The following is a 27,519-nucleotide window of genomic DNA, read 5'->3' as shown; positions in this document are numbered from 1 at the left end:
CGTGTCCCCCAGGAAGCTGAGCTGCCATCCCAGCTGAGGATTTATTGGCGTAAATGCAACCATATAAAAACATAAGTTATGAAAAACACAGTCACGATGTGCCCCCCCACCCCCAGCCCCTAAAACCCCCTTCTGTGGGAGGGAGGGAGAGGAAGGGGGAGCCCCGAAACCGCCTAAGAACGCCGCAGCCCCTGGGCCCTTGCAGGGCCAGCCTGGCTGGGGTGGGAGAAGCCGGGCGCCGCCTCAGCGCATCCGGTAGTCAGTGGAGCAGGAGAGCTCACACAGCTGGCCCTTGAAGTCCAGGTCAATGGTGAAGTCCAGGTCACGCTGTGGGGAGAGTGCGGCTGTGAGGGGGGCTGGGACAGGGCGGGCAGAGACAGAGGGCAGCGGGGGAAGGGGGAGGACAGCTCGGCCGCCTGAGGTGCCGCAGGGCCCCCACCGTCCACACCCCCTCCCTGGAGACACCGTGTTGCTGCTCCCACACCCAGCATCTGTCTCGACCAGTGCGGATTCCCCGTGAGGTTTCCAATGTGACATCCTCAAAACCACCTGGAACCCAGCCAATCCCTCGCCTTGGGGGGGATGGGGTTGGGGGGGGGGAGGGAGGGGCAACTGCTGTCTCCTGCATGGTAAGATTTCCTTTATCAAAACCTTCCCCATCAGCAAAAGTTATTTCTTTCTTCTTTTACAAGAAGCAAACCTCTCTCTAGCAAAACTTCCTCCTCTCAAAAAACTCCAGGGCCCCACTCCCCCGCCCTCTTTTCCTCTCCTCCAAAGCTTCCTGGAGGCAAATCCTCCTGGGGCCCACCCTGTGGCTCGGCCCCCAGCACCCCCTGGAAAGACTGGGCAAAGCCACCAATGACCTCAAGAACTGCTGCCCCCCTCGGACCTCACTGCACATCACTCCTGGTTCCCTCCTCCCTCTTTGGGTCTCTTTCAGTTTCTCGTTTGGGTTTTCTCAGCCTTTGCGCTACTAGACCACTCTTTTCCTGTGAGGAAGTCTTATCTTGTGCCCTGCACAGGAGCGGCTCCCCTGCCCGTCCACTAGATGCCAGCCGTGCCCCTTCTTCAACTGTGGCACCCAAAATGTCTCCAGATGACGTGGGGGGGGCAGCGGGCAATACCATCCCTGGCTGAGAACAGCTGCTGAAACTGGCTCTTACCTCCCTGACTTAGAAAGTGGGGCCACCGTGGGGTGCTCCCCTCCATCCAAGCTCACGCAGTGCCGCTCCATTGACATTTCCAGCCCAGGCCACATCCCTCAACTTCCAGACCTTCCTCCCGCCAACCCAGGAGTCCTCCCATCCATGCCCGAGCTCCTGACTTTCCCCCAGACCTGCTTGCCTGCCACGTCTCAGCGGATGAAACGGCCCTCCTTTCCTTTCTAGCTCCCACTCCTGGGCCAGGATATCCTGCGGCCCTGTCTCCACGTCTCCAATACCTGCCGGCCCCTTTCCCACCTGAGCACAGAAGTCCTGACCAGCTGGCACTGACATGACTCTCCTGTGTCTAGAACTTGAACAGCAGGGGTCTGGCCTGATCATGCCTGAGTCCCCAGGGTCCCTTGGTATCCAGCAGGTACTCAATGAAACTGCGGTCACAGGCAGACCGAGGATGGGAGTGTGGGGGGCACAGGCCAGACAGATGAGTGCAGAACAGAGGGTAAGCGGGCTAGCTGGCAGGTTTCGGGCCAAGAGGTCCCCGGGCCCCAGAACAGGCAGAGGTGCCCGAGCCCCCCCTCCCAGCTGCCCCAGAGCCTCACGTTGTTCTTGGCGTTGGGCCGCATGCCAATGGTGCCAAAGATCTCCTCGCCCGTCTTCACCGTCAGGTAGTCCTCCATATAGAACACTGTCTGCTTCCAGTGAGTGTAGGGGGACTCAGGGCCTGGGGTGGGCATGGGCGGCATCAGCCTGGCCCACCCACCTCGCTGCCTGTCCTTCCCCACCGCCACCTTCCCTCCGCGGGACCCCCTCGCCCTCCAGAGCCCATTGACTGGGCAGTGACTGCAGTCCCTTCACTCTGACCAAGCCTGGGACGGGCTTTTTTGTGGGTGCAGAGACTGGGGCACCGTGCGCTTGGGCGGCTGGCAGAGCTGCTGTGAGAAGCCTCCAGGCCCCGGGGCTCCCTCTGGCCACTCCTGTCGCAGGCCCACCGCACCCGTGCCCCTGCGCCCCGCCTCACTGGTGGAGAAGCCGGTCCTCTTGTGGCAGCGGGTGAACTCGATGTTGAAGTAGGCCACCAGGGCGTGCACGTAGTCGTTCCGCTTCACTTGCAGGCAGAAGGGGGAGGTGAAGGTCAGGTCTTCCACCTTGACCGTGTAGATGTCCACCTCCTGTGGGAAAAGCCTCGTGAGCCCGCTTCCCTGACCCCCGGCCCAGCGGTCAAGCCTGGGGGCCCCTGCTCTCCCAACCCCAACCCCGAATCTGACAGGCCGACCTCCTAGAAGGAGGACTGCTCCCTGGAGCATCGTCCAGTTTCCACTCTCCACTGCCTGCCTCGGCCAGTGTCCCCACTCCGCTGTGGCAGCATCTAACAGGGTTCCCTGGCTCCCGCCTTCTCCCCCCACATCCCTTACCAGACAGCCTGACGGCCTAGAAAGGGATCACGTCACAGCCCTGCGTAAAATCCTTTGACTGCTCAGGGTAAAACTGGGGGTCCTGCCTCAGGCCACGGAGGCTTGCCCAGTCAGGGCGTCTGTACCCCACCACCGATCTCCATCCACAAACTCCCTCCTCCACCCAGTTTGGCCTGCCTCCCTTATCCTTGTGAGAGTTGATACCGGGGGTTGAGAAGGGGAACCTCAAAAAATGATGGCTGTTGGTATTATCCCACATGTGTATATAAGCTCCCGAGACCTCAAACAAGCAAGCATTCATGGTCCCACGTAGGGGCCAGGTGCTGGCTCTTCTTGGGTTGACCCTGAGCGACTCCCAGCCACCCTACCCGCTCACCTTGATGAGGCAGGCATTGGTGACCAGCTGCTTGGGGTCCACCACATCCACCAGGGGCTCCTTGATGGCCACGTCTTTGATGCAAGACATGTCGAAGCCGTACACATTCTCCCACCCTGGGGAGGAGGCGGGGAGGAGGGTGAGCCCAGGGGTAGCCGGCACCCAGCCGCCCCCGCCCGTAAGCTCCCCGGGCCGCGAGCTCACAGTGGATCTTGTAGTCTTTGTACTGCCGGTCCTCGATGGCCGTCACGTACAGCGTGGCTCGGTCTGGGAAGATGAGGCCGTCGGGTGCCTACGGGGAGCAGGGCAAGGGCGTGAAGGATGGGGGGACTGGGCAAGGTTGCCCCATTTTGTTTATTTATCCACCCCTGACACCACCCTGGTCTGAGCTCAGCACTTCCCAGGTGGGCTCCTGTCTCGGCCTCCTCACTGGTGCCCAGCCTCAGTCTACTCCCCAGATAGCTGCCTGATGGCTCTGAGGAGCATCTAAGTCAGATCTTGTCCTAACCTCGCCCCTCTGAGGAGTAAGGCAAAGTCTTACACATCCACGAGGTCCCATGAGACCTGCACAGGCCCACCCCCGCCCCTCACCTCCAACTTCCTTCCCGATCCGTGTTCTGCTGCAGGTTCCCTACAAGTTCCCTACACAGCGAACTCGCTGCTGCCCCAGGACCTTTGCACTGGCCGAAATCCTCTGTTAAGTGTGCCTTGCCCCTCAGATCCCATGTGGCTCCTCCCCGTCCGGGGTTCAGGTCTCGGTCAGCTCCCTGGGAGGCCTGCTCTGACAGCACCTGGGTCCACAGTCCCTCCTAATCCCTCTGGCCTGCTGTGGTTCTTTTCCAGCACCATCTCCCTGCCCCTGTCTAGCTTCCGGTACTGGGCCCCCTCCATCTTGCCCGCGGGCCTCCTAACATCCATGTAGATGCCTTCCAAGCCCTGTACTCAGTCCCCGCGGTGGGAAGTACGGAGCACAGCTTCCCTTTTCTGCCTGGACCCCCACACCGGCCTGCACGAGCCGCTCCCACCCCGCTGGGGCCTCACCAGCCACTTGTCCCGGGCGTAGAGCACGGTGTTGAGCATCGACTCGTAGAAGAGGCAGTAGCCCATCCACTCACTGATGATGATGTCTACCTTCTCCACCGGGAGCTCCACCTCCTCCACCTTCCCCTTGATGATGGTCACCACTGCGGGGCAGACAAGGGCACATGCCACCAGCCCCGAGGACAGCCGTCTGCCTGCCTCCCCTGGGGGCCTGGGGACCCCACCGGGACAGCCTTGTCTTCTCAAGGAAGGGCTGGGGGCTGTGTTGGGGCATCTTTAAAGAACTCTGTGAGCTGAAGCCACACCCTGTCAACTTAAGTTTTTAAAATTCATTCATCAAGGGGTATTTCTGAGGCAGGAACAGAACTTGACATGAATCAGGTATTAGGTGACATTGAGATTTTGCCATTAACAGGCAGGACCAGGGCCCGGTGCAGACAGCCCCTCACTCTAGGACACAGAATGGGAAAGGCGGCCACCCCCTTACCCGTCACGCCTCGCACACTCATGGGGAACCTGGTGCCAAACCATTTGCAGATGACCTGCTTCTGGGTCAGGGTTTTGTACGGGGCAGAGCAGCTCCCTTCCTAAAATCTACTGGAAGTCAGCCCATGGGATTCCCTGGTGGTCCAGTGGCTAAGAGTCCATGCTCCCAGGACAGGGGACTGGGGTTCAACCCCTCATCAGGGAACTAGATCCCACACGCTGCAACTAAGACCTGACGCAGCAAAGTAAAATTTTTTTAAAAAATGAGAGAGATTTTGCCACTAACAGCCACGGTCATGTTTTGTTTTTCTGTCTGCACTGTGTAGCTTGTGGGATCTTAGTTCCCTGACGGGGGATCGAAGTGGGGCCCTAGCAGTGAAAGCAGTCCTAACCACTGGGCTGCCGGGAAATTCCCGTGGTCATGCTTTTTTAAATAGCCTTATCTATTAGATACACACATGGCAGGATTTATAGTCGGAATCTGCTTCAAAAGGAGGTATTTAAAGCTCAGTGATGGGAACTTAGGAATTCATCACACTAATTTCTTTTTTAAAAAAAACCCCTTCAGCTTCTAGAATGCCAAGGGCCCTCATATCAAAAAACCCACATGTTCCCATGTCCTCTGCCCCTCAAACCTTGCAGGTGGGAAGGGCAATGTGGCACCTTCTGCCCAACTTTCTTCCACTTTTGATCCATGCAACCCTACTTTTACAAACTGACCTCACAGGTAACATTAGTTCATATATGATTGATGATGACATTACAGGTGGGGGATGAAAGTCTTGGAAGCTCAAATGCCCATGACCAGGAACTTGGTTAACAGACCTGGTGTATGTGAAAATAGAGGATGGCAGTCATCAAAAAGCAATATCCTCTCAACATCCTATCAGGTGTTAAACTACATAATACACAGGTGAAAATCACAAAGGGCATGTATGAAACATTATCTGTGTCAAAAACCAGCATGTGAATGCAGAAACATACACACACGTTTGTTCATCGGTATGAACCTCTCTGGGAGAGAGAGCTGTCTGCACTTAGAGAAGAGTGGCTGAGAGGCGGGTGGCAGACTTCTTACTATGGGCCTCATGTGCCAACCACGTGACTCTATCACTCACTGAAAAAACTCAAGATTGCTTCTTGAAATTTTTGTTTTTTTAAATAAAAGACTGAAGCACTAAGCTTGTGACTTCGACATGCAGATTCTAAGACGGCTTGTCAGGAGGTAGGTTCTGAGAAGGCTGGATTTTTGGGCTGTCCACAGCCCAGAGCCTACCGGGGGAGGAACGCCTGAATTTGACTTCTATGGCCTCCATTCCCTTGCCAGGGGCCCCGGGGAAGCTGGGATCCCCCGCTCCCTCCCCAAAGACCCCGTTCTCTTCCTGGGCTCACCATGGTCTAACTTGTTGGCTTTGACGATCTTCACCGCATAATCAGAGATACTGGAACACTCGATCTGGGGGCCCAGGAAGAAGGGAGGGTGAGACCCCCCCCAAATGCCACCCTCCGCCCCCACTCCCCTCCACCCAATCCCTGAGCCCCAAGGGGCCCCCTTTCCGTCCCTAGGCCCAGGCCTGGCCGGCCGCCGAGGACACTCACCCCGATGACCTTGCGGGCCCCAGCCTTGGCGGCAAACATGCAGAGGATCCCTGTGCCCGAGCCCACGTCCAGCACCACCTTGTCTTTGAAAAGGTGCCGGTTGTGAAACATGGAGTTGCGGTATGTGAGGGTGCGGACCTCATCTTTCAGCATTTCCTGGCAGGGGTGGGAACAAAGAGATCATGAGGGGACTGGCGTCCCCTGCTGAAAACCAGGGTGTCCTGGCCTCCAACACGCTGATCAACTTGAAGACTGGCACTCAGTCCTCAAACCTGCTTTAGTCCCCTTAGGACAAGTTATTTCCCTTCCACACGCCTCAGTTTCCCTACGTGAAATTGGACTGGATGGACCAAAATCCCATCTTAGGCATTTTCTACCCTTGCCGTCTAACCCCCTGTAAAGCCTTGCCTTTAAAAAGTCCTCAGTAAGCCAAAGCCATTAAACCGCCCACGTGAAAATGGTAAATTTTGTTATGCATATTTTATAACAATATTTTAAAAAAGGAAAGAGAAAAATCTTCCCACCCCATCCCTGCTGCTTTCTGGGACCTCAGCCTCCACCACACGCAAAAGGGGTGGAGAAGACTTTCGAGCCGCTGCCGGTCACTAGAGGGCGGCAAAGACCGGTAGGCCCTGACCTCGGGCTGAGGTCTCAGATGCACATGCGATGCACATGCGCGCTCCCACCGCGGCCTCCCAGGAGAGGACTGGTAGAGCGCCAGGCTAACCCCGTCTCCCAGGCAACGGCTGCGCGAGGCGACCCGGAGTGTGAGCTCTGCCTGCGCAGAGGGGGTGGCCCGCTGCCAGGGAAGGCAGTGCGCATGCGTCAGAGATGAATCTCCAGCTCTCCCCAACATGACCCCCTGGAAGATTCGGCACCCTCAGGAGCTGTCTGTCCATACTCACCTCGTGGATGCCGAAGTGAGCATAGGAGTCAAAGTAGTAATCTTTGGACGTCATGTCCTCAGCGTTGGGCTTCTCGCTGCTTTCTGCCTGGCCACAGGAGACCTGGGAGGGGGTGAATGGGAGCAAACGGGGTCACATCTGGGGGCTCCCCACAGATTCGGAAGCCTCCAGGCAGGTCTACGCCCCCATGGAGTATACAGAACCACTCCCCAAACCGTACCATGGCAACCCTACAGCCCCCACCTGCCGTCTTGCCTCGCCCAGGAACCCCCCACCCCCAGAGCACCATCCAGGAGGGCACCCCCGATACCTCAGCCAGGCCTACCATCTCTCCAGTCTCTCTGCCCCCGTCTCTAGCTCAGCCCACAGCTGGGGAAGGGAGGGGAGAGGAAGGCGGAAGCGGGGCAGACACAGGGAAGGACAAAGGTGGGGTGGGGGGCTGTAAATGGAGTTAAGGAAGTAGCCACAGTATTGGGAGAGGCCAGGTGGGGGCCCAAACCTGGACGGAGTCTGGACTAAGTGTTTCGGGGGCCAAGGGTAAAGTGGTTTGAAGCCAGAGGGATCAGTTAGACCACTAAAAAGGGTGTGACGTGTGAGGAAATGTGTATGTGGGAAGGGGTCTCACAAAAGGATATTTACTTCTTCAAGAGGCGGCTGGAGGCTCATCCCATTAGCCAAGGTGGCTACAAAATTCTAGGAGAGAGTAACAGGGAGAAAGGATTAGCTACCAGGAGCGGCTAGGGGAGGGCCAGGCCAGGCGACCCGGGCTCTTGGGCAAGAAGGAGGTGTTTCCTACAATTTTGCTTTTCCTTTGTGAGCAGTGGTGGGAGAAGGAACAAGTAAAGAGGCAAGGCTGTTTTCAACAGGGGTGGGGGAGATGTGGGGGAGCAGGGAGGGGGTTCTATCCCAGCTGTGGCTGGAGAGATGGTGGCCTGCCCCCACACTGCCCCTGTTGGGCCAGGCACCTGAGCACACACGCCTCCCCCATCCAGGCCAGAGGAACTGGCACCCGCCGGGCACAAGGGCACTGCCAGCTGTCACTCCCCCTCACCATCTAATCTCCCCAGATTAGATGACACTTCCTGACACAAAGCCTCATCCTGGGGTACCATTCGAGCTGGGGGAAGGGAACTGGCAGGGTGTACCCACTGGGCATCTGTCACCTCTGCAAAGCACTCTCTCATCTGAGAGGATTCCAGAAAGGAGGTGTGGCACACGGGCACCCCCCACCAGAGCTGGCATGCGGGCTGCTAGCTCCTGCCTGGGACTCAGGGAGTCCCAAACAAAACAAGGGAGTGCCAATCTCCTGATTATGACCCTCTGCGCAGGAGGGCAGAGTTCCACGGAGGAGGCCAGACCCTGGACCCCCAAGCCCATCTACTCCCCGTTCGAACCACCATCTCAGGCCCAGAAGCTCCCCAGGGGAGGGGCCGAGTCCTGGATCCACCTCTGAGGAAGATATTTCCTCCAGCCAAGAAGGCCTTCGTCTAGCAGAGAGCCAAGGGGGAGTCACTGGAGTGACCCCTGGGGCTGCCCCCCAAGGTATGCATCTTGGAACCTCATCTCCCATTCCTGAGACTGCTACAAGCTAAGAGGTGAGAGTACGGAGGGCCCAACAGATTACAGCTCTTCCAGATGCAAGCACTCTCCAGGCGCCAAGAAGCGTGAAATCACAGACATAACCCCTGGGCTCCAAGCCCCACCTCCATCCTCCCCAAACCAGTGAATGACGCGGATACGGAAAGACGGCGGGTGAGGGGACTTCCCCTGAGGGCCCATTTCTCTACACCACCGACATCACCGCCAGACATGCCCCCAGAGCGCTTGAGACACAGCATCATGGCAAGCCCCACATAACTGCAAGAGAATCACACCTCACGGGACACCATTTCACGCAAGCAGGTTCAGGACCCTCAAACACGGGTTCAGGGAGGAGGTGGTCAACTCCCATCTTCACAAATACCCCAGGGAGAGGAAGGGCCAGAAGGAGGTAAATCCGCTGCCTCCACTACCTCACAGCCCTTCCCAGGACAGATTCTCTCTCCCCTCGCCCGGGAGGGCTTCGACAGGGAGGGGGGCTTGGAGACACGCCCCATGAAAAAGATGTCCCTCCCACACACCCAGAAATGGCCACAAGGGGGTGCACAGCGCCTAATCGGGAAAGATCTTCCGCTCGATGCCCCCCCATAGACCAGAGGGAGGTCACAGGGGCATGCCCCATCCCCCCAGCTCCCAAAGAGGGGGAGAATCCAGAGACAGGAAACTGGAGGGTAGGAGGGGTCCCAGAGGGAACCAATTCTTCGTCTTCCTCCAATCCCAACGCAAGAGCGCACGAAACCTGGACCGATGCCTAAGCAGATGCCCTGGTCCCAGGAAAGGGTTTGTTAAGGGTCGAGGCACACTGCCCCTCCCAAGAGCCTCATTACTGCACGGAGGTCCCCACCCCGAGGTGCCCGTCACGATCCCCGGGGAGGAGGGTAGGGGGCCTCGGAGGGAGGGTCGGAGCCTCCTCTCCGCCCCCCCCCGGGGCGCCCCTCCCCTGGCCGGGGGCGGGGCCTTTGTCCCGCACGTGGAACCCGCCGGGCAAGCGGGCACGGCACACCCCCTCCCCACCCACCGTGCCACGGCCACGTGGGGGCCAGGCCGGAAGCGCCCCCAGCCCTCCTCCACGTGGGAGGGGGCAGTAGGCCCTCGGCTCGGCGTGGCGCCTCAGGCCCCCGAAAGCTAGGGAACCCGCAGTTCAAACGGTATCCTCGGATACGGAGCACGCGGCGCCCCCCTCCGTACGGCCAGGGGCCTTCAACCCCAATCCGGCGACTCAGAGCCCCTTCCCCACGGCGGAGGCGTAAAACACCGACTTCCAAACCGCCCCCCGCCCCCGGTGGCGCTCCTGGCGCTCACCTCCATGATGCAGTTCGCGGCTTCGGCTGCCGCCATCTTCACCCGCGTCTACTCCTCCTCCGGCCGCCGAGACCCCCCCCCTTTCTCCGCACTCCCCGGGGACCGCCTTATACCGGAGGGTCTACGGCCCGCCCACCGCGACCCCGCCAGGAGATCTCATTGGTAGCGGAGGTGACCCGTCTGGAAATACCATTTAGCCATTGGGCGAAGGAGACACCCATCAAAGCTGAGGTGCCCGCCTACTCTGGCGTGCCGAACCCCGCCCCCTTAAGTCGACGGGGATGGGAAAGACTGCCCGTCTATCGCAAGAAGCGCGACTGACGATTGGGCAGAATCTACTGGGAGTTCCCGCCCCTTCTCCCGTACCGCCTCAAAGCTTCCCGGCGGACCCTGCGCTAAGCGGACATCTTGAAATAGAACTATCACCAAAAGTACCCGCCTCTTAATAGCTGCTATTGGTTTATTAACAATGTGACGTCATGAGGCTTTCGGCCTGCCTCCGCCAAGCTGCTGGCCTCAAGGAGAACGTGACGATTGGCCCACGAAAAAGGAAAGCAGGCTTTAGGCTCCAGAGATTGGCTCAAACAAACTGTCACTCACCGTTCACTCTGTGGCTTCTCCCAGCTTGTAGGGAATCCAAGGGGAAATAAGGGAGCTTGTGCCCATTTTCCTGATGGAAAACTGAAGCAGTGAGAGGCTCAAAGAAGTCTTATCCGTGATCCTGAATCAAGTCAGAAATGGGACTCAGGCGTCGAGGTGTTTAATCTTTAGCCCTCTACTTAATTGTTACAAGTTTTTAAAACCCAGTGACCCCACTCAAGCACTTGGCCTTTGCCAAGTCCTACCCATGCTGGAACACCCACCCCCTTCGTCTGGCCTTCATGAGTCAGTCCCGGCATAACTCAGTCGCCACCTCCTCCAGGTAGCTTCCCTCGACCTGTAGAAAAAGTTACTTGTTGAATGAAGGTAACTGCTACTTGGGGAATGTATCCCATCACCCTAGAAAGTTCCTTCACGACCCTTTCAACACCGCCCTCCCACCCAACCCCAGAAGCAATCACTGTTTCGTTACTATAGTGTATCTTTTCAGCTGCTAAATTTTCCGATAAAAGTATGTGCTCTTTTGTGCCTGTCTTGTTTTTCTCAGCGTAATGTTTTCAAGATTCGTTCATGTCTCATATAACGATTGTCCAGCCCTTTTTATTGCTGAGGAGTATTCCATTGTATTGCTGGATCACATTTTCCTCTTGGTGGACATGTGGGTGGTTTCCAGATTAGGGCTGTTATGAATAAAGAGGCCATAAACCATCGTGTCCCAACCTTTCTGTAGATGTACACTTTCAGTTCTCTTGGGTCAAGCTAGGAGGACATGCTTGCGCGTCCTATGCTAGGTGTATGTTTAACTTGATAAGAAACTGCCCCAAAGTTTCCTATGGTATTCTACCAATTTGCATTTCCATCAGTGATGCGTGAGAGTTCTAGGTGCTCCACATCCCCTCCAGCACTTAATAAAATCAGTCTATAATTTTAACGACTCTCCTGTGTAGGAAGAGATTATCTCCTGGTTGTGACTTGCATTATTGCCCTGACCGCCAATGTTGTTCAGCACCTTTTCGTGTTTTCGTGTGCTTATCGGCAATTTGCATGTTTTCTTTCTTTAAAATAAAAAATTTTTTTTTTTTTTTAAATTTGGCCGCTTCGGGTTTTAGTTATTGTGCACAGGTTCCAGAGCATGTGGGCTCAGTAGTTGCTGCAAGATTCCCAACCAGGGATGGAACTCACACCTCCTGCATTGGAAGGCGGGTCCTTAACCACTCCACCACCTGGGAAGTTCCCCTATTTGTATATTTTCTTTTGTCAAGTGTCTGCTCAATTCTTTTGTGTATTTTTGCAAACAGAGTTGTTTTCTTATTCACCAATTGTAAACGTTCTTTATAGCGTCTAGATACAGGTCTCTTTTAGGTATACTGACTTTACATTTTTCTCCCAATCTGTGACCTGTCTTTTCCTTTTCTTAATGTTGTCTGTTGAAAAGCAGAGACTTTATCTGAACCCACATCTTGACCCTTACATTGTACGTTGTGTGGAATTTTTTTTTTCTTTTCTATTTCTCCAAATGTTTCAGCAGGGTTTTTGTGTCTTATCTTTTTTTTTTCCTTCTGAATTCCAATTAACCCAATCAATTACTTTTGCTCTTGTGTTGCTATAAAGAAGGAAAAATTATAACACATTCACTCTACAACATTAGGGAATAAACTAATGTCACTGGGTATAGAGTACAGGGGCTTTCCTGGTGGCTCAGATGGTAAAGGGTCTCCTTGTAATGCAGGAGACCCAGGGTTTGATCCCTGGATAGGGAAGATCCCCTAGAGAAGGGAATGGCAACCCACTCCAGTATTCTTGTCTGGGGAATTCCATGACAGAGGAGCCTGGCAGGGTACAGCCCATAGGGTCGCAAAGAGTCGGATACGACTGAGCAAATTCCACACCACAGAGAGTACAGGGGGGTGGTCTGGGCTGGAAGCAAAACTGGGGGAGCCATCAAGTGTCAGATTCTTCATTCTCCAAGATGGCAGCCACATGGGACTACTGAGTAATGGCCCATGACAAGTGTCAGCTGAGATATGCTATGGCTGTAAAAATGCACACCAGATTCTGAAGACTTTATGTAAAAAAAGAATCTGTAATACTTCATTTGCATTTTTAATATTGATTACATGCTGAAATGATTCTATTTTGGATAAATGTGGTAAATAAAAATTATGGTTAAAATTAATTTAACTTTTTTACTTCGCTTTCATGGGGCTACTGTTATATTCTAAACAACACATATGGCTCATGTTATATTTCTATTGGCCAGTGCTGCATTAGGTCGCAGACCACGAAATGGACAAGATCACGGGGGAGTTCATGTGATTAGAAAGGTGGTTACCAGACCTGAGTCAAAATGAAGAGTCGGGTGTCTCTATGAGGCCGCAATGACTCTGCTAAAACAAGCGCTAGCAAGAGGCCCCCCAGCCTCAGGTGAGACAAGCTGAGACCTTGATAGCAGCATAGCCACACCAGGAGCCAAGCGCCCGGCGAAGCTGCGCCCATGCCCCTGACACACAGAAACTGCAATTAATAAATGCGTTCTCGTGAGCTGCTAAACGCATATGATCTGATCCATCTCCAAATGTCATTCCTGCTCTACTTAGAAATCATGGTTATGAGACCCACCCTAGGTGTTTTTAATTAATGAGGAGGCATGTCTATTATTATACCACTAATTTTTATATTAATCTTGAAAGCTTTATTTCCACACTGGATCCTTATTTGCGCTAGTTACACCCCACAAAGTCATCACAAACACAGAATTGGTGAACACCCTGTTCCACCCTAATCCCAGGGGAGATACCGGGTCAGGTTGCCACAAGTGTCTTGTCACAACACTTTCATCAACCCATCAAAATATAATCAGGTTTTCTGTATATTTTCTGTTTGTAGACACATTATTTAATGTATAGTGGGCCTATTCACATTGGTCTTGCAGCCTACAGTAACAAAAATGATCTACAACAGACTGCATTGAATTGTTCATGGCAGCCTTCCTTCACTTAGGAATGCTCGCTAGGACCTTCCGGCTATGCTTTGGGGCCCTTTGGGACAGTGGAATCACCACAAATAGCACAGAAACGTGAAAAATGTGGCACTGAATATAGAATGTGGAAAGGATGTTTGTACACAGTGTGAGAACTGCAACAGGAAGGCAGCCTTGCCTCGCCCGACCTAAGCTGAAAGGTGCCCACTGGGTCGGTCCGACTGTTCACTGCTCTGAGCACGTGCACGCCTACCAGTGAGTGCAAAGGCACGTGAGTACTCGTTTGGGGACTACAGATAAATGTTTAAGAGTAGGTGAATTTGAAAATACGGAATCTGTGAATACGGAGGCTTGACTGTACTTGGCTTCCTTTGTAATCCTGTACTTTTCATTTTAAGCGTTTACAAACATAATTCAGTGAAGGGGGTGATAGCCCTAAGAAGGTGACAACCTCTGGTAGACAGGTAAATGAGGAGAAACCAGCAAAAAAGGCTCAGAAGGAGCGGAGTGAAGAGAAAAATGAGAAGCGGATGGCGTTCTGGATGCCCTGTGAAGGAAGAGCACAGCTTTGTTCTGGAGATAGCTGTTCAGGTGACAGGAGTTTGTAGGTGTCCGAAATGAATATATCCAGAAGGAATGAATTGGTTCTTTCCCCAATTTATAAACTAGAGAGGTCCCTGAAGCAAATCTCCTCTACTTAGTCCTTTAGTTTTTGAGAGAAAGAACACATAAGACTTGAAAAAGTTTTTAATGTGAAAACATTTTAAACAGGTTTTTTGGTGGTTTTTTTTTTTTGGCAAAAAAATAGAGGGCAGGTACCACCCCACAGCCCTGAGTGGAATAGGAAGGCTTAGAAAGAGGGTGCAGGGACATGAGGTCTGATCTTACAGCAACTTCTGAGGGAGAGCTCAGTCCAAGGGTAAGTTCAAGTCCACAGGTGAAACTGCCAAGATGCCCTCCTGGAAGGGAAAAGTGGTGGATCCCTGTGAGCCGAGAGGCGTCCTCTACTCACAGCGGTGTCCACACTGGCCCAGTGAGAGCAGAGATCGGGAAGGGAAGGAACCAGAGAGGGGAAGGGGACAGAGACCCAGAGAGAGGCAGACCGGGATGAGAGGTGAGGGATGGAGACCCCAAGAAAGGATCAGAGACCCAGGGTGGGTGGAAACGGTCCTGGGGGTGGGTGGGAGAGGCAGAGCCACACAGTTGGGGGAGAGAGACTGAAGGAAGGGGAACAGAGTCCTGGGGCTTTAACAGTAAAGAGCCCTGACTTTGCGTTAAAGTCCTAATTCCAATTCCCCACCCTGAATAAAGGACTTTCCCTCAGCATCCATAAAACCAGGATAATAATCGAATCCTATAAGGTGGTTGAGGGGTATAGATGGGATCATTCCACTAAAGGCCTTGCCTGAGTACCTGGCCAAGCTTGCCTGTTATTATTCCTTAAAGAATAAAATGTTCTTACTACTAAACCAGCTTCTGCACTGAGCTCTGGACCCTAATATCTACTGTTCCATCATCATCTTGCATTGAGGTCTGAAGGGTCTCTCTCTCTTAACTGAACCACCTCCGATCACCTCTAACTCCTCCCCAAACCTGCCCCCCACCTTCCCCTCCACTCTGCTCCTCCCGGTCTCAGGGTACATCAGATGTACTCTGTAGCTGCTCAGGTCGGCATCTTCGGCATCATCCGCGACTCCTGTCTCCCATTCGGTCTCCCCATCCACTCCGTGAGCAAAATCTGTCAGGCTTATTTCCAAATTAAATCCAGAATTCTCCACTGCCCCGACCCTGGTCTGATACACCCTCAACTCCTCCCTGGACCAGCGCTGGCATCCCCCTGGGGCTCCCCATTTCGGCCCTTGCCCCCTACATTAGTCCCCATACGGCCGCCAGAGGGCGCCCGTGACCACCCAAGTCAGCTTGCATCCCTCCTATACAAAGAGCCCTCCTACAACTCCTGGCTCACTCTGTGTGCAAGTTCTTAAGCATGATCACAAGGCCTAAAGACTTGCACGATCTGGCCGCCTCTCCTGCTTTCATCTCCCATCCTCTCCCCCTCACCCACCCTGCTCCAGCCCTACTGGCTGCCTTTCTGCTCCTCAAACACACCTAGCCAGCTTCTGCCAGTCCGTGAAGCCACGGCAGCCTGGCAGGGATGAGGCTGGTAAATGAGATGGTGTCCACTGAGCAGCCAGAAACTGATGTTCAAGGAGACGGGGACAGCAGCCAAAGGTCATTTAGTCCGTACACAGGAGCCCCATCCAGCTCTGAGCCCAGCGCTGGATTTAAAGCAGTGAGCAAGCATGTTAAGGTGGAAGGGTGTGGGGGTCACTGCGACTTTAAATGAAGACCAGGGAAGGCCTCACTGGGGGTGATACCTGAGCAAGTGGGCAGAGGAAGCAAGGAAGGGGGATATTGGGGAAAAGGCATTCCCGCTGGCAGCGCTGCACAGTCAGTCATCCCACAAAGACCAAGTACCTACAAGGATGATTCCATTTTAATCCTCACAATAACCCTTTGAGGTAGGTATTAAGAGTTCTCCTGCCTTTACAGATGAGGAAATTTGTTTCTGACATAACTTTTTGTGTATACCAGAGTGGTTAAAGCTGCGTAGGGCATCTGCAGTTATCAAGACAGTGCCTGGTGTACAGGAGGTGCTCAATAAACACAGAAGGACAAACGGTGGAAGCGGGGTCCCGTGATGCCTGAAAGGAAGGTTAAGACCCCACCCCCGTCCCCCCACCCCACCCCCGTCCCCCCACCCCACCCCCAATACACACACATACAACGACAATTAGATAAAGAGAAGCCCAGAGAGGCTTTGGCGGCTCACCCAGCCCCCGTGGGCCTGGATCCAGGGCGCGAAGCTGTGCACATGCTCTACACTGAGTCCGGCCAACGTGCCCCCCAGCCCCGCCACTCGCCGACTCAGTTCCATAGCCAGGGCCAGGCGGGCCAGGGGTTCCGGGGAAGGTGGCGGAGGCCCAGGGCACGGTAATGTTTGACTTGGGCGAGGGCTGATCTCTCTGCTAGAGAAGAGCTCCACTAGGCGGCTGAAGGAACTGGCTGAGAGGCGCGCCAGTTTGCGCTGCAAGGCTGGGTCTGCAGCCAGCTGTGGGACAGGGAGGGGAAGAGCTAGGGTAAGTAAGCCTCAGTCACACCCTCGTAGCTAGCCAATAGGAAGCCGGAGGCGTGGCTTCAAGCGAGTTCTAGGTATAATTGGCGCCCTAGGCCACGCCCCTATCCGGCACATCCCCCAATCACAAACTAGACTATAAGGTCTCAGCCAAGCTACTACCAGAAAGATGGCCGAAAACTGGCAAAGCCAAGCCATGCCCCTGCCAAGGCCCCAACAGCCAATCAGGGCCAAGCCCTATACTAGCTGTGTTCTAGCTTGCTAATGGAGAAGGCAATGGCACCCCACTCCAGTACTCTTGCCTGGAAAATCGCATGGATGGAGGAGCCTGGAAGGCTGCAGTCCATGGGGTCGCTAAGAGTCGTACACGACTGAGCGACTTCACTTTCACTTTGCACTTTCATGCACTGGAGAAGGAAATGGCAACCCACTCCAGTGTTCTTATCTGGAGAATCCCAGGGACGGGGGAGCCTGGCGGGCTGCCGTCTATGGGGTGCATAGAGTCGAACACGACTGAAGTGACTTAGCAGCAGCTTGCTAATATTCTAGCGACACTTCTGTGGGCTTCCCAGAGACCCAGAGACCAAGCCAGTGTCTACAGCAACCTTGCCTTCTACCATGCAATGAGTAAGACGGTACACTTTGCCCAAGCTCCTGAGCCAACTAGATTCCAGGACAGAGCCACAAGCCACACTCCCTCTGGCAGTCCATTTCTCCTACATTCTAAGTCATAGCCCTATATAGTCAATCAGGTCTTCAGATTTTAAATAGCTGACTTTGGGTTACAGTCCATTGGGTTGCAAAGAGTCAGACACGACTTAGCAACTAAACAGCATCAGCAGCTTCAAACCACACCTCCCACCCTTTCCCACACCATACATTCCCTTACTTCCTCACCTGGTCCCAATCTCTTTCTTAGATGGTGTTTCTGGTGGCCATAGTCCTTTGCCTATAAGCCACTCCCCTCTAGCGATCAATGAAAGGCAGTAGTTCAAGGTATTGCCCTGGCTTACCCTTCACTCACTCTTTCACTGAAGCCTTGTCCCACTGTTCCCTGTCTGACCATCCAGTGAGAATGCAGATCCAGCTTCAGGTCCCAGGGTGGAACCATGCTGCAATTCCTATCCTAGCTAAAGGGGGAACAGACCACCCATCACCTTCTGGTTGATGACTTCTGCCTCCTCTTCCAGCAAGGCCACCAGTTTTCGCAGCAGGGCTTCCTTCTCTGTGGGTGCGGGACCCTGTAATTCTGGAGGCAGAAGAGAATTTGGCTGGGGGCAGAACCCTGGTGACCCTTCTACCTGCATCTTTCTCCAGCGTCCCTCTGCACCTCACCTGGACTAGGTGGGGATCTCAGTTGCTCTTGGACCAGCTGTTCCAGCCGCTGGGCCACCAGGGCATAGAAATCTGGGGTAGCAGGGCCTGGAATGAAAAGAGCCAATGATGAGTCTTTAGGAACTTTGGACCCAACATCGGGAACTTGGGTGTTCTCTCCTCCCAATCATCTTGCCAGGTAGCAATGACTTCTACTTCAGAGTGGGGTAAACTGAAGACCAATGAGCAAACCTGATTAAAAAACCCCTTGTACTCTTCCCCAAGCTGGACTTAAGAGTGTTTGGACCTTGAAGATTATCCTATCTAAGGAAGGCAAACACATGGCATACCCCGGGTTAATGACCCTTAGTATCCCATTCTATCCCTTATTCTTTTCAGGCAACTCATCACAGAACTCTTCTCCCCAGCTATGAAATCCTCTTCAACAAAGCCCCTCCAGTAGCCATTACTAGTCTATCCAGGCTCATGTATGAGAAAAAACCTACCTATCACTCTTGATCAAGTCCAATTCCCACCCCTCTTCATTCCTACTTTGCTACTGGAGAAAAGGATTCATGTAACCAAAACAGCCAGGCAATTGTTACCGAAAATCAGGTCTCCTGCCTCCCTACTGGGGGTACAGTTTAGTTCAGTCCAGTCAGTCAGTCGTGTTCAACTCTTTGCGATACCATGGACTGCAGCACACCAGGCTTCCCTGTCCATCACCAACTCCCAGAGCTTGCTCAAACTCATGTCCATAGAGTCAGTGATGCCATCCAACCATCTTATCCTCTGTCATCCCCTTCTCCTCCCGTCTTCAGTCTTTCCCAGCATCAGGGTCTTTTCAAATGAGTCAGTTCTTCGCATCAGGTGACCAAAGTATTGAAGCTTTAGCTTCATCATCAGTCCTTCCAAGGAAAATTCAGGACTGATTCCTTTAGGATTGACTGGTTTGACTTCCTTGCAGTCCAAGGGACTCTTCTCAAGAGTCTTCTCCAACACCACAGTTCAAAAACACCAGTTCTTCAGTGCTCAGCTTTCTTTATGGTCCAACTCTCACATCCGTACATGACTACTGGAAAAACCATAGCTTTGACTAGATGGACCTTTGTTGGCAACGTAACGTCTCTGCTTTTTAATATGTGGCCTAGGTTGGTCACAGCATTTCTTCCAAGAAGCAAGCGTCTTTTTATTTCATGGCTGCAGTCACCATCTGCAGTGATTTTGGAGCCCAGAAAAATAAAGTCTGCACAGTTTCTATTGTTTCCCCATCTATTTGCCATGATCTTAGTATTTTGAATGCTGAGTTTTAAGTTAGCTTTTTCAGTCTTCTCTTTCACTTTCGATGAGAGGCTCTTTAGCTTCTCTTCACTTTCTGCCATAAGGGGTAGTGTCATCTGCACTTTTGACCGTACTGATATTTCTCCCAGCAATCATGATTCCAGTTTCATCCAGCTTGGCATTTCACCTGATGTACTCTGCATATAAATTAAATAAGCAGGGTGACAACATACAGCCTTGACATAATCCTTTCCCAATTTGGAACAAGTTTGTGGTTCCATGTCTGGTTCTAACTGTTGCTTCTTGACCTGCATACAGATTTCTCAGGAGGCAAGTAAGGTGGTCTGGTATTCCCATCTCTTTAAGAATTTTCCAGTTTGTTGTGATCTACACAGTCAAAGGTTTTAGCATAGTCAATGAAGTAGAAGTAGATTTTTTCTGGAATTCTCTTGCTTTTTCTATCATCCATTGGATGTTGACAATTTGATCTCTGGTTCCTCTGCCTTTTCTAAATCCAGTACTGGGGGTGCTGGTGGCTACAAAAGTTTAGGGGCAAGGAAGCACGTGTGGAAAGAGAGAGATAATAGAGAGGGACCAAAAGCTGTCCTAAAGCAGTTCACAGAACTGACAGATAGCAATCCAGTTGGGTGTCGGGGGGTGATCATGAACTAGTTCCTTATCCTCTCTATGCTTTAAGAATCAAAGCTGCTGACCATGCCAGTTCTTGGATGATTGAAGGAAATGTCTTACCAGGCTCTGAACCATAGCAGGGCCGGAGTGGCAGGGAGCAAGGCCGAGGGGACTCAGGGGGAACGGCTCCTCGCCCCAGGGAGCAGGGAAGACATCTTCGAAGGCGGCTCAGGAAGTCTGTTGGCTCCTCCTGGGCAGGGCTCCTGGGGAAGGGGACCTCAGAGAGTGATCCCAGAAGCTCTTCGCAAGCAGTCCCTTTGTCCTCCTACTGAGAGACCTTCCCTGCAACCCCCAGGACAAGGAGTAGAATGAGATATAAAGAGGTGGGGAAGGAGACAGATTGAGTCCAGGAGCAAGAGTTGGAGAGGGGTCCATCCCAAATGCAGCTCCCTGAGGAAGGAGGACAACTCCTCTTACCTGGGTGGGGTCGGAATGGGAGACCCCACAGCCTCACCCCGCCTAAGGAAGGCAGCTAGGACCTTCAGCATGTCCTCCCGGAGCCCCAGCTCTTCCGAGCCCGCCATGGGGGCACCTGTGAGAGAAGGAAATGGAGGATGGGCTCCAGGGTTCAAAGAGAAGTGAAGGCTGGGGCCCAAATTCCTAGTCCCCGAATGAGGATGGAGCCAGGACTAATGAATCCCCAAAGAGGGAAGGGGATCCCAGGTCTTTTGTGGGAGTTTTGGGGTCTGGGGGCCCCTATCCTTGTCTCTAGAGAGAGAAGAGGAATGAGGACAAAGACACCTTGATCCTGAGAGAGGAGACGTCTGGGGATTCTGATTCTTGGGTCTAGGGAGGAGGGGTCTGGGGCCGGAGCGCTTGAATTTTTGGAGAAGAGGGCTGGGGGTCTGAACTCCTGACTCTAAGAGGGAAGGGTTAGGGTTGGGGCTGTGGCCTCAGACCCCTGAGGAAGGGGCCCTAGGGCTCCGACTTCTGGATTCTGAAGGAAGATGCCAAGAGACTGAAATCCGTAGAGGATTAAGAACTACCAATCCCAGCAGGCGTCGCAGCAAACATTCCCCTCGGTCCGTTACTGGTTCGCCGCGCAGCCTGCTGGGAGGTGTAGTTCTACTCTCTGACTCACGCTAGAATTTGGGAGACTGAAGACGCTTGGATGTCGGAGGAGCAGGACTGAGTTGCCCGCTCCCGGCTCCCGGCTCCCTCTTCTTTCCTCCTCTCCAAGCCCTCGCTGATGTCCCGCTCACCTGGTCCTGGGCCCCGGCCGCAGCCACCTCCTCCTCCTCTGAACTTGTATAAACTTTCCTTTCTTAGGACAACTTTCCCGCGCCTGCGCACTGGTTCGGGTTGGCGAGGGCCCCACGTAAGAGGGGCGGAGCGCTGGGTTCCGCTTAATTTGCTTGTGACTTTCCCAGCATGCCAATGGTCGGAAAACCTAAGAAGGGCAAGGGGTGGGAGGTGAACGGACGTCACGGCTCGCCGAGCCGCCTCTTTGGTTCTGGAGTCTGTCACCCAAACGACGATCAAGCCCTTTTTATTTCGAGAAATCGAGAGAAAAAGAAGCCCCACCTCTAAAGCTCAACTGACGGGAGGTGGGGGTGTGCAGCTGAGAGTTCGAGAGCTACCGGACCCCAAAGACAGTGTTGCGCGCCCCGACCCAACACTTAGGTAACACGGAAAACCTGAGGACCTGGTGGCGTCCAGGAGTGAGGAAGCGGAGAAAGGATGGGTGTGCATTGACAGTGGAGAAGGCGGGCTGTGTAATGTGGGGAAAGTGAAACAAGCAGGGAAAAAAATGAAGCAATAGCAGGCGCCGAGGTCGGCTGTAAAACAAACAAACAAAAACAAACTCAGGAGTAGCAAGGAGGAGGGGAGAGGAGGCATCTGTATTGGCGGATCTCGGGAGAGAAGGATCACTCCGCGAATGGGAGGCAGTCCACTCTAGAAAGTGAGGATATGCTCTGGGGGAGGTTGTTTGGGAGAGACTGTGGATGGTCTCGGGTGGAAATGGGTGAAAGGATCATGGCGGCGGGGGGAACTGTGGAAGTGTCTCTTCACTGGGTAAGTGCGGGAGGTGGAGGTCTACAGGTCAGTCGCATCTACACCCAGTAACTAGGGGGAGGGCGCTACCTTGGAGGTGGGAGTTTCTGTACTGGGTGATGTAGGTGGGAGGGAGAGGTATGCAATGGAAGAGAGGAGGTCTACACAGGCGGAATTGAGGGAAGTAGAGATATCGACACATCAGAAGCTGGGGGAAAGAGGGGAGGGGTGTAAAATGCGCTTAGGAGGGAGTCCTCGCTGAATTTAGAGAGCCTCCGTGGAGGATGGGAGGTCACCTGTACCCCAGGAAAATATAGGTTAGAGACCTGCGACGCGGCCCTTGAGACGGAGGTCTGGGTGCGGAACTCTTCAACTGGGCAGGCCTGGGAGGCCGCCTGTGCCCAGAAGTATTCTCTGCGCGCAGGCCAGACCATGGGAACCCAAAAGCCTCGGATACTGCCCTGGCTGATATCTCAGCTGGACCGAGGGGAGTTGGAGGGCGTGGCCTGGCTGGGCGAGAGCCGCACGCGTTTCCGCATCCCTTGGAAGCACGGCTTGCGGCAGGATGCCCAGCAGGAGGATTTCGGCATCTTCCAGGTGCGTGCGAGCAGGGAGGGGCGGTCCCTGAGGGGGGCGGGGCCGAGAAGGCGGGGCTAGCTCCCCTGGAGCTGCTCGCTATTTATGTTGGTTGGTGAAAGTGGGTGGAGTTAGAACTCGAAAGGGAGAAGGTGATAGGATCCGCAGACTGGTATGGGAGAGCAGTCAGGATCGGAGTCTCCTGGTTCTGGGAATAGAACCGGAAAAGGAAGGAAATGCATCCTGGGGGGTTCAGAGGCCCCTGGGTTGGGAATCTTGGTTGTAGGATTTCTGAGGGCCGGCTTGGAATATTAGAGGCGAGACTTGGCCCTGAAACTAAGGTTTCTTACCACCAAACTGGGATACACCGGTGGTGGTAAGCCGAGGTAAAAAGTACGAGGGGCCGAGGTTATCACAGAGCGTGTCCTCGGACAAGTTGGGGGCAAACATTCACTGGGACCTGGAAGGCTGGCTTAGCAAGCAAAGGTTTTCGAAGGGCGGAGGTAGAGGAACTTGGGGCACAGAGAATCTGAGAATTTGGGGATGGAACCCTGACAAGTTAGAACGTGCCAGCGGAGAGGACGGTGTTAGGGCACGAGGAGACAGGGTTAAGACCCCTGGAGCAAGGTCTAAGTCATCTTCCCCACTATCTTGGCACCACTGGCCCCCTAGGCCTGGGCTGAAGCCAGTGGTGCCTATACTCCTGGGAAGGATAAGCCCGACCTGCCCACATGGAAGAGGAATTTCCGGTCTGCCCTGAACCGGAAGGAAGTGTTGCGTTTAGCGGAGGACCACAGCAAGGACTCCCAAGACCCGCACAAGATCTATGAGTTTGTGAACTCAGGTGTGCTGGAAGTGAGGCTTCCCTTAGAGGGATGGGATTTCGAGTGTCCCCAGGGCCGCCACTACACTCCCCACTTTTCTCCATAGGGGTCAGGGACATCCCTGAGCCAGATACCGCTCAAGACAATGGCAGACACAGTACCTCTGATACCCAGGTAAGAAGGCTCCCCAACCATGCTGCCTTCAGCCTCTATCCCATCTTCTGTGTCCTCACCAGCCTGTCCAGATGTCATCTTCTTCCCCTGGGACCGTCACCCCAGGCTCCATTCTCTCCCCTGCAGCCTGTCCCCAACCTGACCCAGGTCTGCCCCTGACCTTTCCCTGTTCACAGCCCTCCCATGGCTTCCCAGTGCCATCATCATGAGAAACTTCAGAGCTTTCACCAGGCATTCAAGGCCCCAATCCACCTTTCCAGAATTTGATAGCTTTCCTCCTTGTGCAGGGTTCTCTCAGCCTCTTGTGAGCTCAGAACCTCGCTATCCTTGATCATGCTGATGTCTGTGCCGGGGAAAGTCCTCTCTGAAATTCTACTGAGACTTCTCTGCCCAGGTCTTCTTAAAAAAGTATTTATCTGGCTGCACCAGGTCTTAGCTGTGGCATGCAAACTCTTAGTTGCAGCATGTGGGATCTAGTTCCCTGACCAGGGATGGGGCCCGGGCTGCCTGGATTGGGAGCACGGAATCTTAGCCACTGGACCACCAGGGAAGGCCCTCTGCCCAGGTCTTGCTTGCACAGAGCCGGTTCCTCAGGCTGGAATTAGCTGCTCCCCTTGGGCCATTGTAGTGCCAAGCATACACTCAAGCTGTCTGTCTTTTACTGTGCTGGTGGCTGTGTCTCCCCCAGGCTGGAAGCCCCTTGAGGGCAAAGCTCAGGTCTGTCTCCTCTCTGGGTCTCCACATGGCTGAATACAAAAGCTTGGTCAGTGGGAAGTCTCCAGAAAAGGCCATGGAAACACCTGGATCTTTATTTTTTCCTGTCCAGGAAGACATTGTGCAGAAGTTACTGAGTGACATGGACTTGAGCCCAGAAGGAGGGCCCTCGAATCTGACTATGACCTCTGAGAACCCCCCTCAGCTCTTACTGAGCCCCGAATCAGACATCCCTGCTCTTTGCCCAAACTGGGGACTCTCTGAAAACCCCCTGAAGCAGCTGTTGGTGAACGAGGAAGGTGAGTGCCAGCTACGGGCCAGGAGGGGCCAGGACCCGAGTTGAGAACACCCTTACACCTGCTCATTCTCTCTCCCCCTTCGCGTTATGGCTGCTGCTGCTCAGATTGGGAGTTCGAGGTGACTGCCTTCTACCGGGGCTGCCAAGTCTTCCAGCAGACTGTCTTCTGCCCTGGGGGCCTGCGGCTGGTGGGATCAGAAGCAGGGGACAGGATGCTGCCCGGGCAGCCAATACGACTGCCGGACCCCGCAGCGTCCCTGACAGACAAGAGCGTGACAGACTACGTGCAGCGCGTGCTGAGCTGCCTGGGCGGGGGGCTGGCCCTGTGGCGGGCCGGGCAGTGGCTCTGCGCCCAGAGGCTGGGGCACTGCCACGTGTACTGGGCCATAGGCGAGGAACTCCTCCCCAGCTGTGGCCACAAGCCTGACGGCGAGGTCCCGAAGGACAGGGAAGGAGGTGTGTTCAACCTGGGGCCCTTCATAACAGGTGAGTGAGGCAGGGCCTTCGCTTTGCTGTGGAAACAGGAGGCAACGGTGGTGAAAATCTCTGGGGTCAGGAGGTTGGAGGTGGAATTCAGACCCTGCGGCTCTGCTTGTGCTTGAACCTGGGGAGAAGGATGGACTGCTCTGAACCTGTGAAATCTGCAGACTGTCTCCTCCCTCTCCTTACCTGCCTGGAGCTGGCAGGGGGCTCAGGCCCAGCATACAGAAGCCACTCAGGGAATTAGCTGCCAGAGTCATTATCATTATTACCAACTGTGGTGGGAAGACAGATGCAGGAGAAAGATATCCCCTAGAGGCTTGCTATCCGAATAGACTTTGGTGCAGTGATGCAGATAGCACTGTATTTGCACTGCCCAGCTTCGTATCCACTAGCTGCATGTGGACGCTGAGTATTTAGATGTGAGTGAAAATGAAATGAATTTTAAGTTTTATTTGATTTTAATTAGATACAATTAAAACTTAAATAGCCATGGCTAATGGCTACATAGTGGACAGTGTGGCCTTGAGGGGTTAAAAAGCAGTCACCACCACTGATCTGGTCCTCCAGAACCACTGAGCATCCTTGGGGAGGAGAACGCCCCTCCTGGGCCTGTTTCCCCATCCAAAGGCTGGGGCTCTGGGCGGGGTGGGGTTCACCTTCCAGCCCCATCTTGATGCGAGGGAGGGAGGAGGAACATTTAAGCTTGTGCATAAGTGGAGGGGCTTTCCCCAAATTAACAGCCCCCAGTCATGGTGGCAGAGGTATGCCGGGCTTTTGATCAGGAGAGAAGATAAGGATGTTAATGAAGTTTTGGGGGAGAGGGGAGGGGCAGGTAGAAGGTCTTCTTCCCATCCCTGACTCTCTGTTCCTTGGCCCCCAGATCTGATCACCTTCACTGAAGGAAGCAGACGTTCACCACTCTATACCCTCTGGTTCTGTGTGGGGCAGTCATGGCCCCAGGACCAGCCATGGATCAAGAGGCTTGTGATGGTCAAGGTACTGCCAGCCCCAGGCTCCTGGAGCTGAGGGGTGGATTTTAAAAGGAAGGCTGCTTCCAGAAACTACAGCTCCCATAGTTCTTCTGGCAGTCTCTGCAACTGCCAGTTCTTCCTCAGGGGCTTCTGGGTGTCCCTCCAATGGCCTTTCTCCCAGAGCCAATTTTGAGTTCGCCCAACCATGTGGAAGTTGGTGGACTACAAATCCTAGCAGCCTGTGTGAGGTACTTCAGCTCCCAAGAGTCCTTCTGAGCACCAGCTGCTTCCCTAGCTTCTAGGAACCCCTTCAGCAGCCTTAACCTTAGTTTTTGTGGCCTCCCTTGGTTGTGGGAGAAGGGGACAACAGAGGATGAGACGGTTGGATGGCATCACCAACTTGATGGACATGAGTTTGAGTAAGCTCTGGGAGTTGGTGATGGACAGGGAAGCCTGGCGTGCTGCAGTCCATGGGGTTGCAAAGAGACTGACACCGCTGACAGACTGAACTGAACTGAACTTGGGTGTGAATATGGGGGAAACTACAACTCCCAGCAGGCCTGGACCTAATGGTTTATCCTGGGTTATCGTGGGGGATGCTGGGACTTGTAGTCTACTCAGCCCCATCCTGGGTAGTGGATGGTGTTGGGGTGTCTCCTGACAATTTCTCCCCCATCTCTCACAGGTTGTCCCCATGTGCCTCAGGGTTCTTGTAGACATAGCGCGGCAAGGGGGTGCCTCCTCCCTGGAGAACACTGTCGACCTGCACATTTCCAACAGCCAACCCCTCTCCCTCACCTCAGACCAGTACATGGCCTATCTCCAGGACCTGGCCGAGGACATGGATTTCTAGGACATGCTGGGGAGGCCTGAGCCCAAGCCCTTCACCTCGACCAGTAAACTGGTTCTGGCCATGGTCATCACTGTGTGTCTGGTATTCAGTGTCCCTGGGCCAGCCCTGACCCAAGCACGGGGTTATTCCTCCTTAAGGCCTGTTTATCCGCCCGTGCAAGCCACTCACGTCCTAGGTGCTCACGGCCTAAGGGCCAGGCACCGTGCAGGGGGCAGCTGATACTTTACCTCTCTTCTCTGGGACCTAGTGAGTCACCCCTGTTTTAGAGACCAAGACACTGAGTCTTGGAGAGGAACAAAGGTCACAAAATAGGAAAACAAGGTAGGTCAGAATCCAGGTCTCATTCTTAAAATGGCTGCTCTTTGAGGGTGGCCTTTGGGCTCAATTTGCAACGTCTATCTTGCCTATAAACAGTTCAAGCCAACGGCCAGAGGCAGAGACTCTGTCAAGAGCCTCGGGTGCCGCTCTCAACTCCTGCTGGGTGACCCAAGGCCAGTCCTTTCCTTTTCTGGGCCCAGGGCTCCCTCCGTGTGGGCCTGCAAGGGCCGGTTGTAAAGAAGTTCTGACCCACCCCCATGGGCTGGATGCCCCCACCTCACCTCATCACTCCTGGTTCTGGGTAACAGGGACTGATGGATGGGGGAGAACAGATACACATGTACGTATGGCTGAGTCCCTCTGCTGCCCACTTGAAACTATGCCAACGTTGTTAATCGGCTATACTACAATACAAAATAAAAAGTTAAA

General features: G+C 54.1%; 3 protein-coding genes across 9 annotated transcripts; 1 reads left to right on the top strand and 2 right to left on the bottom strand.

Moving 5' to 3' along the window:
• Positions 1 to 27: 27 nt before the first annotated feature.
• PRMT1 (protein arginine methyltransferase 1) lies at positions 28 to 10,320 on the bottom strand. 4 transcript variants are annotated; one of them, XM_069551260.1, is made up of 11 exons: positions 9,884 to 10,144; positions 7,622 to 7,675; positions 6,983 to 7,084; positions 6,078 to 6,233; positions 5,871 to 5,934; positions 3,993 to 4,135; positions 3,156 to 3,243; positions 2,952 to 3,067; positions 2,182 to 2,332; positions 1,763 to 1,884; positions 28 to 327 (listed from the first exon to the last, which is right to left on the bottom strand). In XM_069551260.1, exons 1-11 carry the CDS (start codon positions 9,917 to 9,919, stop codon positions 244 to 246), a joined length of 1,116 nt encoding a protein of 371 aa, XP_069407361.1. In that variant the 5' UTR covers positions 9,920 to 10,144; the 3' UTR covers positions 28 to 243. The 4 variants fall into 4 exon arrangements, with proteins under 4 accessions (XP_069407361.1, XP_069407362.1, XP_069407363.1 ...); XM_069551261.1 differs by lacking the exon at positions 9,884 to 10,144 and adding an exon at positions 8,857 to 9,053; XM_069551262.1 differs by lacking the exon at positions 7,622 to 7,675 and having other exon boundaries at positions 9,884 to 10,320.
• Positions 10,321 to 14,195: 3,875 nt separating this feature from the next.
• Positions 14,196 to 22,360, bottom strand: BCL2L12 (BCL2 like 12). 2 transcript variants are annotated; one of them, XM_069551247.1, is made up of 8 exons: positions 22,206 to 22,360; positions 21,087 to 21,274; positions 20,302 to 20,416; positions 19,945 to 20,087; positions 17,935 to 18,021; positions 17,757 to 17,848; positions 16,297 to 16,575; positions 14,196 to 14,422 (listed from the first exon to the last, which is right to left on the bottom strand). In XM_069551247.1, the coding sequence occupies exons 3-8, from the start codon at positions 20,406 to 20,408 to the stop codon at positions 14,372 to 14,374; spliced, it is 759 nt and encodes a 252-aa protein (XP_069407348.1). In that variant the 5' UTR covers positions 20,409 to 20,416; positions 21,087 to 21,274; positions 22,206 to 22,360; the 3' UTR covers positions 14,196 to 14,371. The 2 variants fall into 2 exon arrangements, with proteins under 2 accessions (XP_069407348.1, XP_069407347.1); XM_069551246.1 differs by lacking the exon at positions 22,206 to 22,360 and having other exon boundaries at positions 20,966 to 21,206.
• On the top strand, positions 20,959 to 26,839 carry IRF3 (interferon regulatory factor 3). Of its 3 annotated transcripts, none has more exons than XM_069551242.1 (8): positions 20,959 to 21,507; positions 22,304 to 22,476; positions 23,128 to 23,299; positions 23,386 to 23,453; positions 24,280 to 24,466; positions 24,571 to 24,951; positions 25,829 to 25,944; positions 26,605 to 26,839. In XM_069551242.1, the coding sequence occupies exons 2-8, from the start codon at positions 22,312 to 22,314 to the stop codon at positions 26,770 to 26,772; spliced, it is 1,257 nt and encodes a 418-aa protein (XP_069407343.1). In that variant the 5' UTR covers positions 20,959 to 21,507; positions 22,304 to 22,311; the 3' UTR covers positions 26,773 to 26,839. The 3 variants fall into 3 exon arrangements, with proteins under 3 accessions (XP_069407343.1, XP_069407345.1, XP_069407346.1); XM_069551244.1 differs by having other exon boundaries at positions 20,977 to 21,787; XM_069551245.1 differs by lacking the exon at positions 20,959 to 21,507 and having other exon boundaries at positions 22,126 to 22,476.
• Positions 26,840 to 27,519: the final 680 nt, after the last annotated feature.

This window comes from Ovis canadensis, chromosome 14 (assembly GCF_042477335.2).
Source record: "Ovis canadensis isolate MfBH-ARS-UI-01 breed Bighorn chromosome 14, ARS-UI_OviCan_v2, whole genome shotgun sequence".
Taxonomy (NCBI): domain Eukaryota; kingdom Metazoa; phylum Chordata; class Mammalia; order Artiodactyla; family Bovidae; genus Ovis; species Ovis canadensis.
This window is presented reverse-complemented; position numbering and strand designations above follow the sequence as displayed.

What these genes read in the sequence shown, in the direction of transcription:
- PRMT1 (XM_069551260.1), bottom strand. Translation starts at nt 9,919, where the DNA reads ATGGCGGCAGCCGAAGCCGCGAACTGCATCATGGAG. An exon ending in GGGCCCGCAAGGTCATCGGG is followed by an intron (nt 5,935 to 6,077) that starts GTGAGTGTCCTC and finishes CTGGGCCCCCAG; the next exon opens with ATCGAGTGTTCCAGTATCTC. An exon ending in CAAAGACTACAAGATCCACT is followed by an intron (nt 3,068 to 3,155) that starts GTGAGCTCGCGG and finishes CCTCCTCCCCAG; the next exon opens with GGTGGGAGAATGTGTACGGC.
- BCL2L12 (XM_069551247.1), bottom strand. Translation starts at nt 20,408, where the DNA reads ATGGCGGGCTCGGAAGAGCTGGGGCTCCGGGAGGACATGCTGAAGGTC. An exon ending in CTGCTATGGTTCAGAGCCTG is followed by an intron (nt 18,022 to 19,944) that starts GTAAGACATTTC and finishes TTTTCATTCCAG; the next exon opens with GCCCTGCTACCCCAGATTTC. An exon ending in CAGAAGTCATCAACCAGAAG is followed by an intron (nt 16,576 to 17,756) that starts GTGATGGGTGGT and finishes CCTGTCCCACAG; the next exon opens with CTGGCTGCAGACCCAGCCTT.
- IRF3 (XM_069551242.1), top strand. Translation starts at nt 22,312, where the DNA reads ATGGGAACCCAAAAGCCTCGGATACTGCCCTGGCTGATATCTCAGCTG. An exon ending in GCTGTTGGTGAACGAGGAAG is followed by an intron (nt 24,467 to 24,570) that starts GTGAGTGCCAGC and finishes GCTGCTGCTCAG; the next exon opens with ATTGGGAGTTCGAGGTGACT. An exon ending in CCTGGGGCCCTTCATAACAG is followed by an intron (nt 24,952 to 25,828) that starts GTGAGTGAGGCA and finishes CTTGGCCCCCAG; the next exon opens with ATCTGATCACCTTCACTGAA.